The following is a 13,054-nucleotide window of genomic DNA, read 5'->3' as shown; positions in this document are numbered from 1 at the left end:
GCCGAGCTCGTGGAAGCAGCTGCGATCGGTGACAACGAACGGGGGTTGAAGACTTGGAGCACGAGGGAAGCTAGATAGACGGACGGACGGCGGCAGTATGCCCCTCCTTGCGGCGGCGGTGGTGTAGGCTTACAGTGCTAGGGTTTTTTGGCGGAGTTTCTGTGAATGATAGAAACGGAGGGAGAAAGGGAGAAAGAAACGGAGGAGCAAATTTGGCAAAAACGACGCCGTTTCTTTTAAACCGGTTGGTTCTCTGTCCGATTCAACCGGCCGGTTCGACGATTCTCCTCCGATTTTTAGAGAAACGGTTTTAGAAGACAAATCGGACCGTAATTACTGCCGGTTCATAATTAGACCGGTCGAACTGACATGTTCGGTCCAGTTTTCAGAATATTGCTCAAAACAGTGAAACATAACTCTCCTAACCGATAAACCGAAGGATGAAGGGCATTTTCGGAATTACGAAGCGACGTCGTTTTGGGGTTTTCTATTTTCTTTTTTCCTCCATCGCCAACACACAAAAAGGCAATTTTTTTTTGTATAGTTTTTGGACAGTGGTATGAACGTAATTAACTTCAAGAATGAGAGCATTTTATAGTAACTTCAGTTTGATTCTTATGCGTTCTCCTTGCAAGTGAATAGAGTAGTGTGAAGCTTAGTTGGTTGCTGGAGCAAAGGTATATGTTTTAATTCATGATAAAGTTAATTTCTTTCTTAATTTTTCTAGTTTTAAGAAGTGAGAACTGTTGTTGGGATACCATGCTTATATTTTTATTTTTTATTTTTTAAACTTTTTTCTAGTTTTTGGGATATTGGAACAGGAGTTTAAGATTGCTGTAAGGATGAATGTTTAGTTTGAACTTTGAAGTGATGATGAATTGAGTTTTGAGGCATGAAAATGGGTGTTATGTCTATTCTAGATCGGAGATTGTACCATATTGCTACTATGCGGTTCTTATTTGTTGGTGTGTTGGTTGCAATAGTAGTTGTTTTCTAATGTTTTGCACTTCCCTCTTGGAGATTACATTCTCTGTTAGATTCGGAGAAGCTCTCAGTAGCTCTGCCAGCTAAGGATATGGGGAATGGAGTAGATTTGGACTATGAGTTGGAGTCTAATGTGGATGGGAATTTGAGCATTGGAGAGACCCTAGATAGCAGTTATGGAGGGAAAAATAGTGAAGATGCAATTCAGAAAGGTTTCATTCATGAAAGACCAAACTATGCACATGATCCTGTAGAATACAGATATAATGCTTCACCACTAGGGGTTCCTTCAAAGGGCATAACATTTCTGGATGAAGATTTGGGCACCTTAATCACTGCAAGAAAATCTTCAAATGGCAGTGGAATGCAAAGGGGGGAAATGAAAGCTCAAAATGAGAAGTCACCTCTATCGAAAGTTCCTTTGTCCAATTTGAGTACTTCATTGACTCGGATGAACTCCTTATTGCTTCAGAGTTTTAACTCTTCTTATATGGTATGGAGTTTCAGCTTTGTGGTAAAAAAAAGATGAGACATTATGGAATATGTATGTATGGACTCCTAATTGTTGCATATTGTGTATTGATTGATCATTGATGACAGAGACCTAGGTGGTCTTCTCGTCCTGATCGTGAACTCTTATCAGCAAAACTGGAGATCGAAAATGGCCGTGTCGTATCAAATCCTTCTGGGCTTCATCCACCTATTTTCCGGGATGTTGCCAAGTTCTCAAGGTATGATCATAATAGTTAAATGTGCTAGATAGATATATAGCATTGAGTTGTGAATTATTCTTGTTCCATTTTTATCATTGTTATCATTCTGCAACTTTGATAACGTTGATTAATTCAGCAAGTCCTTTGTATTTTAGTGCTTCAAATTTGAAATATGCACATGTCAACTAGATTTCACCATTCTTCTTCCAGTAGATAATTGATGGTTGAAGCATTTCTCTACATCTGTTCTTCAGGAGTTATGCACTGATGGAACGCAGGCTCAAAGTTTACGTCTACAGAGAAGGAGATAAGCCTATATTTCACTAGCCAAGGACGAGGGGACTATATGCATCCGAAGGTTGGTTTATGAAACTGATGGAGGGAAATAAACGGTTCGTAGAGAAGGATCCTCGCAGAGCTCATTTGTTTTACCTGCCATTCAGTTCACAAAAGCTAAGAATTATTCTTGCTGAACAAAAGCTTAATGGTAAGCAGATGGAGCAATACCTAGAGAGGTACGTGCATTTAATCGCAGGAAGATATCGATTCTGGAACAGAACTGGGGGAGCAGACCATTTTCTTGTTGCTTGTCATGACTGGGTGAGCTTCTGTTTCAGACTGTCATTTCTTTGATTACTATTTATGTAATGTTTTTCAACAAGTTAATGTCAATAAGTTCATTCTTTTAATTGACCTCCTTTTGGAAAATGTTTTAAGCAACAAGCATTTATCAATTCAAAATTTTGACCGAGATAATTAGTTAGGATTGATCATACTCAAAGCGAGGCGCTTCACACACACATCTAGACAAGTGTACAAGTCCTTACGATTAGGGGAGAGAAATGATGTCTACACCTAACACCACCTTCTGTACACCTTCCTTTTATGGTATAAAAGACAATTTTTTTTATCTTCTTTCATTTTCTATCGATCATTTTTAATACCAAAAGTGGAAGGTATATACAAAAGTGGTGCGTATAACATTTCTCCTGTGTAAAATATAGCACTAACCTTCCCTTGAGGGAGATCAACGTCACTTGGACAAGTCGAGGGTATTGTAAAAAATTTCAGCAAACCTCAAGGAGTGTAATTTGCCCTAGTTTTTATGATAAAACATGTAATAATCACTTTAATTGGATGAAAGGGATGATGGCCATATACCTAATGTAGCATATAAAAAAAATGTGCATTATTAATATGATATTGTTTATGAAATTTCAGGCCTCTCAAATCACAAGGCAACCAATGAAAAATAGTATTAGGTCTCTCTGCAACTCAAATATTGCTAAAGGCTTCCAAATAAGAACTAACAAACAGAAGAGCCTAGCATGAAATTTGGCTTCCATAATCTCGATGCCTCTTGGCTCTAACTCTCCCTAGCACCCATCTTGCCTCTTCAAGTTTGCCTGGTTCCGCAAGGCTGTTAGGTGTCTCTGTACAAATATATCCAAATTTAATAGTGTCAACGTTACATTCTAAAACTACCATTCATGTCATAAGAATCTTGAAATTCATTATTCTCACAAATAGGAATAGATAGAGTTACTAACCCTGATCCATTGATTGGAGTTCATATTGAGAATTCACTTGTCTATTCCTTTGCCCTTTCTTTATTTCTTCGTCAAGACTTGTGAAAGAAGAAGAGGAACTTCATTGGCAGGAAGAGGAATTCTGGTTTTGTTTCTCATAAAACTAACTTCCATCAAGTTAGTTACTTTCAAATATCTACTAACAAGCTTTCCTTCATTTAATTAATTGATATATTTATTAATCCTATAAAATGAAACACACAACACTAGAGACATAATATAATTTCTTACAAAATGTACCTCCAAGAACTAGAAACATTAGAGTTGCTGGAACCGTAGCCAAACACAAGGATATTTTCCATCCATATCTCTGGACTTCCTAAACTAATTAGCCCCATTTGCAGCTAGGACACTGTCAAAAGTCATTAGGGTAATAGAGTCATTTTATGTTTAAGTTACACTTTGGCATATGGAAGATCTCGGGTCCACTAAGGGAGTAGGGTCCGAGTGAGATTTTTTTTCCCTTGAGTGTGTCAACATTAACTTTTAAATGTGAAATCCAAGACCAATGTATTAGATGCGCAAAGAAAATTGCATTGATATAACATAAGAATTATGATTATTCAAAATAATAAAAATAAGGCAAGGGGCAGCAATAGCATAATAACAACAACAATAAAACCTTGCCCAAGTCTACATAGATCAAACGTCATGAATCAAGTCTAAACTTGGATCACACTTAGATATCTTCTTGACAATAATTTAATTCCATTCAAAAATAAAACAGTCAACTATTTTGGATATCAAAACAATAATAATTTTATTGTGCAACAAAGTACCTACTTTTGGTGGTATCATGTCAGAATTCTCACAAATTCATCTACTCTTGTTGTTCCCTGTGGCACTACATTCCTCTGTCGCTCATCAAAGTCTTTTCTTCGAATTTCGGAACTCTTTCGAGTGTTCTCCATTTTTACCTTCAATTACAACAGTGGTAACTTCTTTTTTCTCAAAAGTTGAATCTTCTTGCTCGTCATTATTTTGAACCCTAACCTTTCTAGATCGGCTAAAAACAGGCCCTGGGGGAGCTGATTTGGCAAAAGCCACTGCGGTTTGATAAACATTGTCAGCATCCAAAGATCTTTCATCTAAAACAAGTGCACTACCTTTCTCAACAGCTTGCTCCCACAGTAACATAACTCCTTCTGTGCAAGATGCAGATGATGTTGAAATTAAACTTTCATCAGCTGCACTTGAACTATCTAGCAACCCATCTGTAGAAGGATCTACCTTGCCATCAATAGAATTCTCACAACTTTCCAGCACAGAAACACTTGGTTTTGTGCTATCAGAAGGTGGAGAACCCCTGACATCATCTGTGGTTTCAACTTCACAGGTTCTCATAGAAAGTGAAGCAGCGTCGGTAACCATCGAGAAAGGTAGATTGCTATCTTCTATTGGGAATTAATCATACAAGACCAATTATTGGTAGTTCTTATCAATTTTCTCGTAAGATGCGTGGTTTACTTACTTTGGAAGGTCAAACCAATTCTAATTCTAACAATGAAATATAGATGGATGTTGAGGATTACTTATACGGCAATAAATATAAATCTAGAGTGGAAGAACTTTAGGTTCGCATGAAAGGGCAAACTTCTCTCATGATCATTCAATTATATGATGCGTTCAATTGAAATATAATAATGAAAGTATGAGATAAATAAAAAATAAAAAGGGAGAACTCAATGGTTACGATGTGTCACCAAAGAAAAAAAAAGGAGAGGAGAGCTTTAATATCTTAAATACTTTCACTGTTATTATTAAGTTTTAAATTTCTTAATAACGTTAGGTTACCTTTAATTTTGACCATTTTATTTAAGATATATTATATTCATGTAATCCGTGTTATATGTGATATAAATAAAATACACAATTTTCTATTTATAAGAATAAGAGGAATAAAAATACCCACTCATAATAAATAATAACACCAGCACAATAATATTAAATAGTACTGAAAAAATCACATAAACAAAAAGATAGAGACAAATTAACACAACAAGATTTTTAACGTAAAAAACCTCTTCAATGTGATAAATAAAAATCATGAGTTACTAAAATAAAAAAATAGATTCATTATGATGAAAAATAGGGTACAAAAAAGTCATAAATTAGAGCATAAAATATGTATATAACAAGTCAAACAACCCAAACTTCAAAATTCATAAACAAGAACAAAAAAGATGAAGATACCACAAAAATAGAACCTCTATCCGAGCTCGATTTTTTTAATGGTAGATCTCCAATCAAAATCTCCACTATTTAAAATGAAGAACAAGATGAGGTGAATATGCAGTCCAAATTTCACGCCAATCCAATGGTGAACAAGCAAGAAACGAACACTCAAAGTTACTTTGCTAAAAAACGTAGACAGTGTTCTCGCTTCTCTTTCTCTCTTAATGCTTGTGTTTTTGACAAAATGAGACCTCCCATTTCAACCTTAACATTCTTAGCAATTTCAACTATCTATGGGCTTGGATACCAACATTTGGGCCTTTCTCCATGTAGGAAAGGAACCCAAAGCCCAATAAATCTCCCCCTCACGATTATGTGGAGGTAACCGCCAATCCGCGATTAAGTAACAAACTTCAAACTTCCACCTTGGTGATGTCTTAGTCATCATATCAGAATCACCCTCATAAGTGTGAACCTTCATAAGTTCTAATAACTCAGCATCCAAAACATCATATACCTAATGATACTTCACATCAATATGTTTTGACCGAGAATGAAAAGTAAAGTTTTTACCAAGATGTATAGCACTTTAACTATCACAAAACAACACGTACCTCTCTTGAACAAATCCAAGTTCCTTCAAGAATTTCTTCATCCAAAACATCTCCTTGCACGCTTTAGTAATGACAATAAACTTGGCCTCGATAGTGGACAAAACAACACATTTTTGCAATCTAAATTGCAAAGACATAGCTCTACCTGCAAAGTTGATCAAGAAGCCTGAAATGGACCTTCTAGAATTAATATATCTGAGTCAGTATAACCAAATGGAATAGGCTTCTCACTTCCATAACACAACTTCATGCTAGAAGTACTACGAGAATATCTCATTATCCATTTTACAGTATTTTAATGCTCTCTTCCTGGGTTTAAAATAAAATGGCTAATACAACCAACAGCATGAGCTATATTCGGCCTTGTGCACACCACAATATACATTAAACCACCCATGGCTGATGTATATAGAATTTTTTTCATATCTTTCTTCTCTTCTTTACTTGATGAATTTTTCTTGCAACTCAATTTGAAGTGTGTAGTAAGAGGAGTACTAAAGCCTTTGTTGAACCTATGCAACATTGTCTCAATATATTTCTCCTGTGATAACCAAAGTTTCTTCTCCTCTTTATCACGCTAGATTCTTATACCAAGAATCTCCTTTATCAGCCCAAGATCCTTTATTGCAAATGATTGCCTTTTCAATGTGTCAATCATAGAAGTATTCTGACCAACAATAAGCATGTCATCAACATCTATCAAAAGAATAATAAAATCATTACTAGCAAACTGTTTAATAAATACACAATGATTAAAAGTAGTCTTCTTGTAGCCTTGTCTATCATACCAGACTCGAACTTCTTGTACCATTGTCTCGAAACTTGTTTCAAGCCATATAAACTCTTCTTCAGTTTGCAAACATGATCCTCTTTGCCTTTTACTATGAAACCTTCAGTTTGTTGCATGTAAATTTCATTCTTAAGATTACCATGAAGAAAATCAATTTTCACATCCATTTGCTATATCCCTAAATCAAGACTTGCAAGCAAACTCAAAACAGTTCTAATAGAAGATCTTCTCACAATCGGTGAAAAGATTTCATTATAGTCAACTCCCTTTTTCTACCTATAGCCCTTGACTACCAATCTAGTCTTGTACCTTGAACATTGAGAATTTTCCTCATGCTTCAACCTATAAACCCACCTGTTTTGCAAAGCTTTCTTTTCTTTTGGCAACTTCACAAGCTCAAATGTTTGATTATCATGCAAGGATTTCATTTCATCTTGCATTGCATTAAACTATTTCTTATTGTCATCACCTTTCATAGCTTTCTCATAACATTTAGGTTCTCCCCTATCAGTTAATGTCACTGAAGGTTGTAGAAGGCTTAGAGAAGGGGGTTGAATCTATAGCCTTCTTTTACTTTAATGAATTAAGTCTTTAATATCTAAGTTACAGTTAAAAACTATTTAAACTGTGTAGCAAAAATTTTATGAGACAATTTTATTTTGTCTCATAAATATCAGAAAACAGAACTTAGAGAAAGAGAAGAAAGATGACACAGGTATGTATTCTGGTTCAGATGCCTTGTGCAATGCAACCTACATCCAGTCTCCACCACAACAGTGGTAAAATTTTTACTATAGTTAAATTATTACATACATCAATTTCTTAGGATTTACTCAATCCTTTCACTCTCAAGTTCTTATCTAACTTGACTTGGTTATGCTAATACCTAACTTTTCACTCTAAGTGATAACCCAACTTAGAAAGGGAAACCTCACAGGCACAAGACACAAGACATATGAAATAACCTAAAGAAATCTGAAATAACTCTAGGCTTTTCTCTCAAGTGTCTCACTCAGCCTTTTGTCACTCGTTGGCTTTTTCTTGAATTCTCATTTTCAGCCTTTTACCTCTCAAGAAATTACAGAAAGATATACATTGAAAATGAAATACAAACTGTAAAACATGAAGGAGATTAATGCATCAACAACCTTTGTTGCTATAAGTTGAACCGGATTATTTAGCTATCTCTGATGAAGCTCTTCATCTTGGTGGAATGTTTCTTTAACTTAGAAACACTGTCTAAAACGTTGAACTCTTCACAGGGAAGCTCTCAAACAAAACTCAGATTCTGGTTCTCTCTCCTTATCTTCAAAAATGAAAAATATTTTCTTTTTGTACCTCTTGCCAAGTTGCTGTTAGGATTTCTCCTTAGTCAACTCTTCGAGCTATGTGCTTCCTAGGCTTGTCATTTCACTTTCTTCAATTAACCCCCAAATTAGAGATTTTAAAGCTGGTCATTTTGCTTGACCGAAGACCTCAGATTAGCAAAGAGAAAATGTTTCAATGGTAAACCCAAATCTGAACCCTTGAGCAAGTGCTTTGTCCCCAAGAAACAATTTTAGCCTTTGATTCATAGTAGTGATTTTTAGAGAACACTTTCTCCATTTATCCCAAATTAGAGTTGCAGAAATTTGGAGAAGGAGTAATGAAAGTAAATTGCATGCAAATGGAAATAAATCACTTTTATCCTCTGACTTAGCTTAGCTTGCTTTGATTTGGGTGATTAGACACTAGTTTTTGATATTTACCTTTCTCTCTCTCTTTCTTCTCTGGTGAAATGAACAAAGAGAACAACTCTCTCTCTCTCTCTCTCTCTCTCTCTCTCTCTCTCTCTCTCTCTCTCTCTCTCTGATTTTAACCGAAGCAAATTATGTGAACGTTGGCTTTCAAAAGCTTCAGCTTGGTGGAAGCTTCTTGGACTTGGGTTGGATATATATTCCATCTGGCCCAATTGAATTCTTTGCTTTATTAATTTTGGGCTTTGTTAGCTAGAGAACTCACTAACAATCTTTGTTTTATTTTCTCTATCTCATTGGGCTGCTGCTATTGTAATTTTGGCCTGCACCAATAACCAAAACAATTAAAAGCTAATTGGGTGTTTAATCCATTAGATCAATGTTTGTCATCATCAATTTAGTTATTAATTTCTTAACTCAACAATCTCCTCATTGATGACAAACATAGTTATGAAATTGATCAAAAGAGATTTAATTCAATAAGATTAAAGTACTTCCCTTTATGTGATGTCACTTGCTTTTGAATTGCTCTTCCTTTCCTTCTCAAGAGTTGCTCCCCCTAAATTAGTGCTCTTCTTTTGTTTTCTGTTTACATATTCACATAGGGAACACAACACTATACTATATACAATTTGTTATCCATAGATGAAGCATCCAACAAGAATTTTAGCCTTTTTAACATCACATGAAACAGAGCCAAATAATGTATCAAAAACAGCAAGACCAGTCAACCCAAATAAAGCAAGAGCAACAAAATACAAAATACTAATACTAATACTACTCCCCCTTTTGTAATCAAGGGAGGAAATTGCAACCAACTTCCAAACCTACAGCAAACAGTTAAGACATAGTCTAGATAATTAGAAAAGTAAAACAAAAATTAGCAGTTGTTAAACAATTTACAGTCATCCGAGACTGCTAGGAAGTCCAAACACAAAATACAATCGTTCCACGAGATAATTTTCAAAATAAAACAGCATATAAAATAGCAAAAGAGGAGGCATCCTTAGGCATCTGAACCATCCTCTTGATCAGAATCAGCATGATCTTCAGGATCGATGGCCATTGTTTCATTCTTTTGGAGATTGTCAATGAACTTCATGAAATTGCCACTCTATCTCTGGACTTTTTGAGGAAGTTTTCATGCTTGGCAGCAAGTTTTCTTTGTTCTTTGCTCATTGCAATTAGATGGTTAGATTGAGAAACAAATTTCTAGACTACATCTTTCACCACTCCATATAAAAATGATTTGTGTCTAGTGGAAGCTGAAGTCCCAGAGGCAGATGGAGGAGAGGATTCTTCTGGTTCATAGTCATCATCATCATCATCATTGATTACCACCCTTTCAGTTCGAGTTGGTCCCTTTTTCTGTTGTTTCACTGAACCACCTCCTTTTAGATATGAGTGTCTATTTTCATATGTCTCATTTGACAAGTCAACACCAAAATATTCAAAAATACAGGTTAAGAACATGCCATAAGGAAGAGCTTTATCTTTCTCACTTCTAACACAATCAAACATGTATCTTACCATTAGGTATACAAAAGAAATTTCAGTTTTTGTGAGAATAGCATACAAAACCAAAGTATCACAGAAAGACACCCTTTGATATGAGTCACTCTGAGAAAGGATGATATGGTTCACTATGCAATGTAATTGAGCACGAGTGTAACCAAGAGCTTTGTGAGTTGGAGTGATGCCATCAATCAAAGATATGTGCTCACACAGATAGGCCAGAGCATCATTGTAAGAAAGATCTACCCCTTTCATCCCACTTACTCGAAGTGTATGCACAAGCACCAACATCAATGTATTTCAACGAATCACTGATGGTTTCATTGTTCAGAACAAGATCTCGGCCTTTAACATAGGAGTGAATGGTGCCCTCATGATAGGTCATATTTGCATAAAACTCTTTGACTAAAACTGGGTAAACTGGTTTTTTTATTTTAAAAATATAATTCCAGTCCAGAAATTCAAAATTTTCAGCATAAACAAAACCTTTCTTTTTCAGATTTGGTAAATCAACCAAAAAAGTGGGACATATGGTACGATGAGCAATAACACCATCATAGAAATTATTGTTCATTGCAGATCGAAAATGGAGAGGATTGTAGTTTGAGTGGAAGGTCATAAAGTGTGATTTGTGTACAAAAAGATCAATGGAGGGCTTTTTAACTGATTTGAGAGGAATGCGAGGTTTACCTCTTTGAGGACGAGAAGGAGCAGACCTAGGTTTAGATCTTGTGGGTTCAGGCACAGGTTCCTCTGCAGCAGGGTGCTTCCCTTTCGAAGTGCTTGGCTTGGAAGGAGCGCTAGGTGGAGCTGTCGGCTTGGAGGAAGAAGGAAACCTTGAAGGGTTTTTCGTTCGCACCATGGGGACTGTACGAGGAGGAGAGGTAGGAGGATATGGAGAGGGTGTGGAAGTCTGATCTTGGGAGCGAGTAGAGGGTCTAGGTTTCTCTGGGAGTTTGAGGATTTTAGCCCTTGGACCCTTTTGAATCACAGTTTTCTTCCTCATTAGAGTGAACTCAGGTTTTGAATGAAACAAAGCACTAATGGTAGTGGGAAAGAAATGAAGAGGTAGTGGATGGAGTTAAGAAGAGAGAAGTTTGGTAGCTGCACCAAGAAAAGAGGTTTCTTAAAACATGCAACTGCATCACCTATGACTTGACCTTGAAAAGACTTGACATCATAGAAAACGTGATTTGATTTGATTAATAAATAAAACAAAACAATTTTAAAAGAAACTTTTTTTACTAAAGGACAAAACACAGAATATCACATGGTGGTGTTTAAGGAAACATATTGGACCAACGTAACTCTGAACTGAAGGGTTAGCCCAGAAGATTCAGATCGTGCAAATGAGCCCAGAAAGTGATATTCAGAGCGATGGTTCTTCATTTGCCCATAATTTTCTCATCCATAACTGAGAGACAAAAATTTCAACAAAAATATCAGCTATGCACAAATAACGAATCATGACTTAAAATCCCTAGATTAGTCCTAAACTTGCAAAATCTGTCTTCAGCTAGAGGTTTGATGAAAATATCTGCTAATTGATCTTCTGATTTAACAAATTGAATGCTAATATTTCCTTTTTGAACATGTTCTCTTATTGAGTGAAATCTCACCTCAATATGTTTAGTTCTAGAGTGTAAAACTTGATTTTTGGAAATATTTATGGCACTCATATTGTCACATAACAAGTGAATATTTTCAGTATTTAATTTAGATGTTAATCCAACTTGGATGCTAATACCTAACTCTTTACTCTAAGTGTTAATCCAACTTAGAAAGGGACACCTCACAGGTACAAGACACAAGACATATGAAACAACCTAAAGAAATCTGAAATAACTCTAGACTTTTCTCTCAAGTGTTTCACTCAGCCTTTTGTCACTCATTGGCTTTTTCTTGAATTCTCTCTTTCAGCCTTTTACCTCTCAAGAAATTACAGAAATAATACATCGAAAATGACATACAAACTGTAAAACATGAAGGATATTGATCCATTAACAGCCTCTGTTACTATAAGTTGAACCGAATTCAACTGACTCTGATTAAGTTCTTCATCTTAGCAGAATGCTTCTTTACCTTAGAAAACACTTTCCAAAATTAATGAACTCTTCACAGAGAAGTTTTTCAAAGCAAACTCAATTTCTGGTTCTCTCTCCTTGTCTTCAAAAATGAAAAACATTTTCTTTTTGTACCTCTTGCCAAGTTTCTGTTTGGATTTCTTCTTAGTCATCTCTTTAAGCCGTGTGCTTCCCAGGCTTGTCATTTCACTTTCTTCAATTAATACCCAAATTAGGGATTTCAAAAATGGTCATTTTGCTTGATCGAAGATCTCAGATCAGCAAAGAGAAATATTTCAATGGTAAACCCAAATATGAACCCTTGAGCAAGTGCTTTGTCCCCAAGAAATAACTTTAGCCTTTGATTTACAGCAGTGATTATCAGAGAATACTTTCTCCATTTATCCCAAATTGGAGTTGTAGAAATTTGGAGAAGGAGTAAAGAAAGTAAATTACATGCAAATGGAAATAAATCACCTTTATCCTCTGATTTAGCTTAGCTTGCTTTGATTTGGGTGATTAGACACTAGCTTTTGATCTCTCTCTCTCTCTCTCTCTCTCTCTCTCTCTCTCTCTCTCTCTCTCTCTCTCTCTCTCTCTCTCTCTCTCTCTGATTTTGACCGAAGCAAATTATGTGAACGTTGACTTTGGAAAGCTTCAGCTTGGTGGAAGCTTCTTGGACTTGGGTTAGATATATGTTCCATCTGACCCAGCAGAATTCTTTGCTTTATTAATTTTGGGCTTTGTTAGCTAGAGAACTCACTAATAATCTTTGTTTTATTTTCTCTATCTTATTGGGCTGCTGCTATTGTAATTTTGGCCTGCACTAATAACCAAAACAATTAAAAGCTAACTGGGTATTTAACTCATTAGAT

General features: G+C 35.8%; 1 protein-coding gene and 1 non-coding gene across 10 annotated transcripts; one reads left to right on the top strand and one right to left on the bottom strand.

Annotated features, from left to right (window-relative positions):
- The first annotated feature begins 165 nt into the window (after window positions 1-165).
- Window positions 166-2,450, top strand: LOC107606323 (uncharacterized). Of its 2 annotated transcripts, none has more exons than XR_002350605.2 (4): window positions 166-677; window positions 802-1,477; window positions 1,585-1,715; window positions 1,952-2,450. It is a non-coding gene; the product is annotated as an uncharacterized LOC107606323 (transcript). The 2 variants fall into 2 exon arrangements; XR_015892040.1 differs by having other exon boundaries at window positions 555-677; window positions 1,021-1,477.
- Window positions 2,451-2,843: 393 nt separating this feature from the next.
- Window positions 2,844-4,918, bottom strand: LOC107606325 (uncharacterized). Of its 8 annotated transcripts, none has more exons than XM_088492663.1 (4): window positions 4,070-4,897; window positions 3,527-3,638; window positions 3,248-3,438; window positions 2,844-3,130 (listed from the first exon to the last, which is right to left on the bottom strand). In XM_088492663.1, exon 1 carries the CDS (start codon window positions 4,655-4,657, stop codon window positions 4,151-4,153), a length of 507 nt encoding a protein of 168 aa, XP_088348789.1. In that variant the 5' UTR covers window positions 4,658-4,897; the 3' UTR covers window positions 2,844-3,130; window positions 3,248-3,438; window positions 3,527-3,638; window positions 4,070-4,150. The 8 variants fall into 8 exon arrangements, with proteins under 8 accessions (XP_088348789.1, XP_088348788.1, XP_088348791.1 ...); XM_088492665.1 differs by having other exon boundaries at window positions 2,991-3,130; window positions 3,248-3,324; window positions 4,066-4,791; XM_088492664.1 differs by having other exon boundaries at window positions 2,991-3,130; window positions 3,248-3,324; window positions 4,070-4,791.
- Between the last annotated feature and the right edge of the window lie 8,136 nt (window positions 4,919-13,054).

This window comes from Arachis ipaensis, chromosome B7 (assembly GCF_059453495.1).
Source record: "Arachis ipaensis isolate K30076 ecotype BB chromosome B7, ASM5945349v1, whole genome shotgun sequence".
NCBI lineage: Eukaryota > Viridiplantae > Streptophyta > Magnoliopsida > Fabales > Fabaceae > Arachis > Arachis ipaensis.
Note: the sequence above shows the minus strand (reverse complement) of the source record. Positions and strands in the feature narration are given on the sequence as shown.

Coding starts and splice junctions, on each gene's coding strand:
- LOC107606325 (XM_088492662.1), bottom strand. CDS start 4,657: ATGGTTACCGACGCTGCTTCACTTTCTATGAGAACCTGTGAAGTTGAA.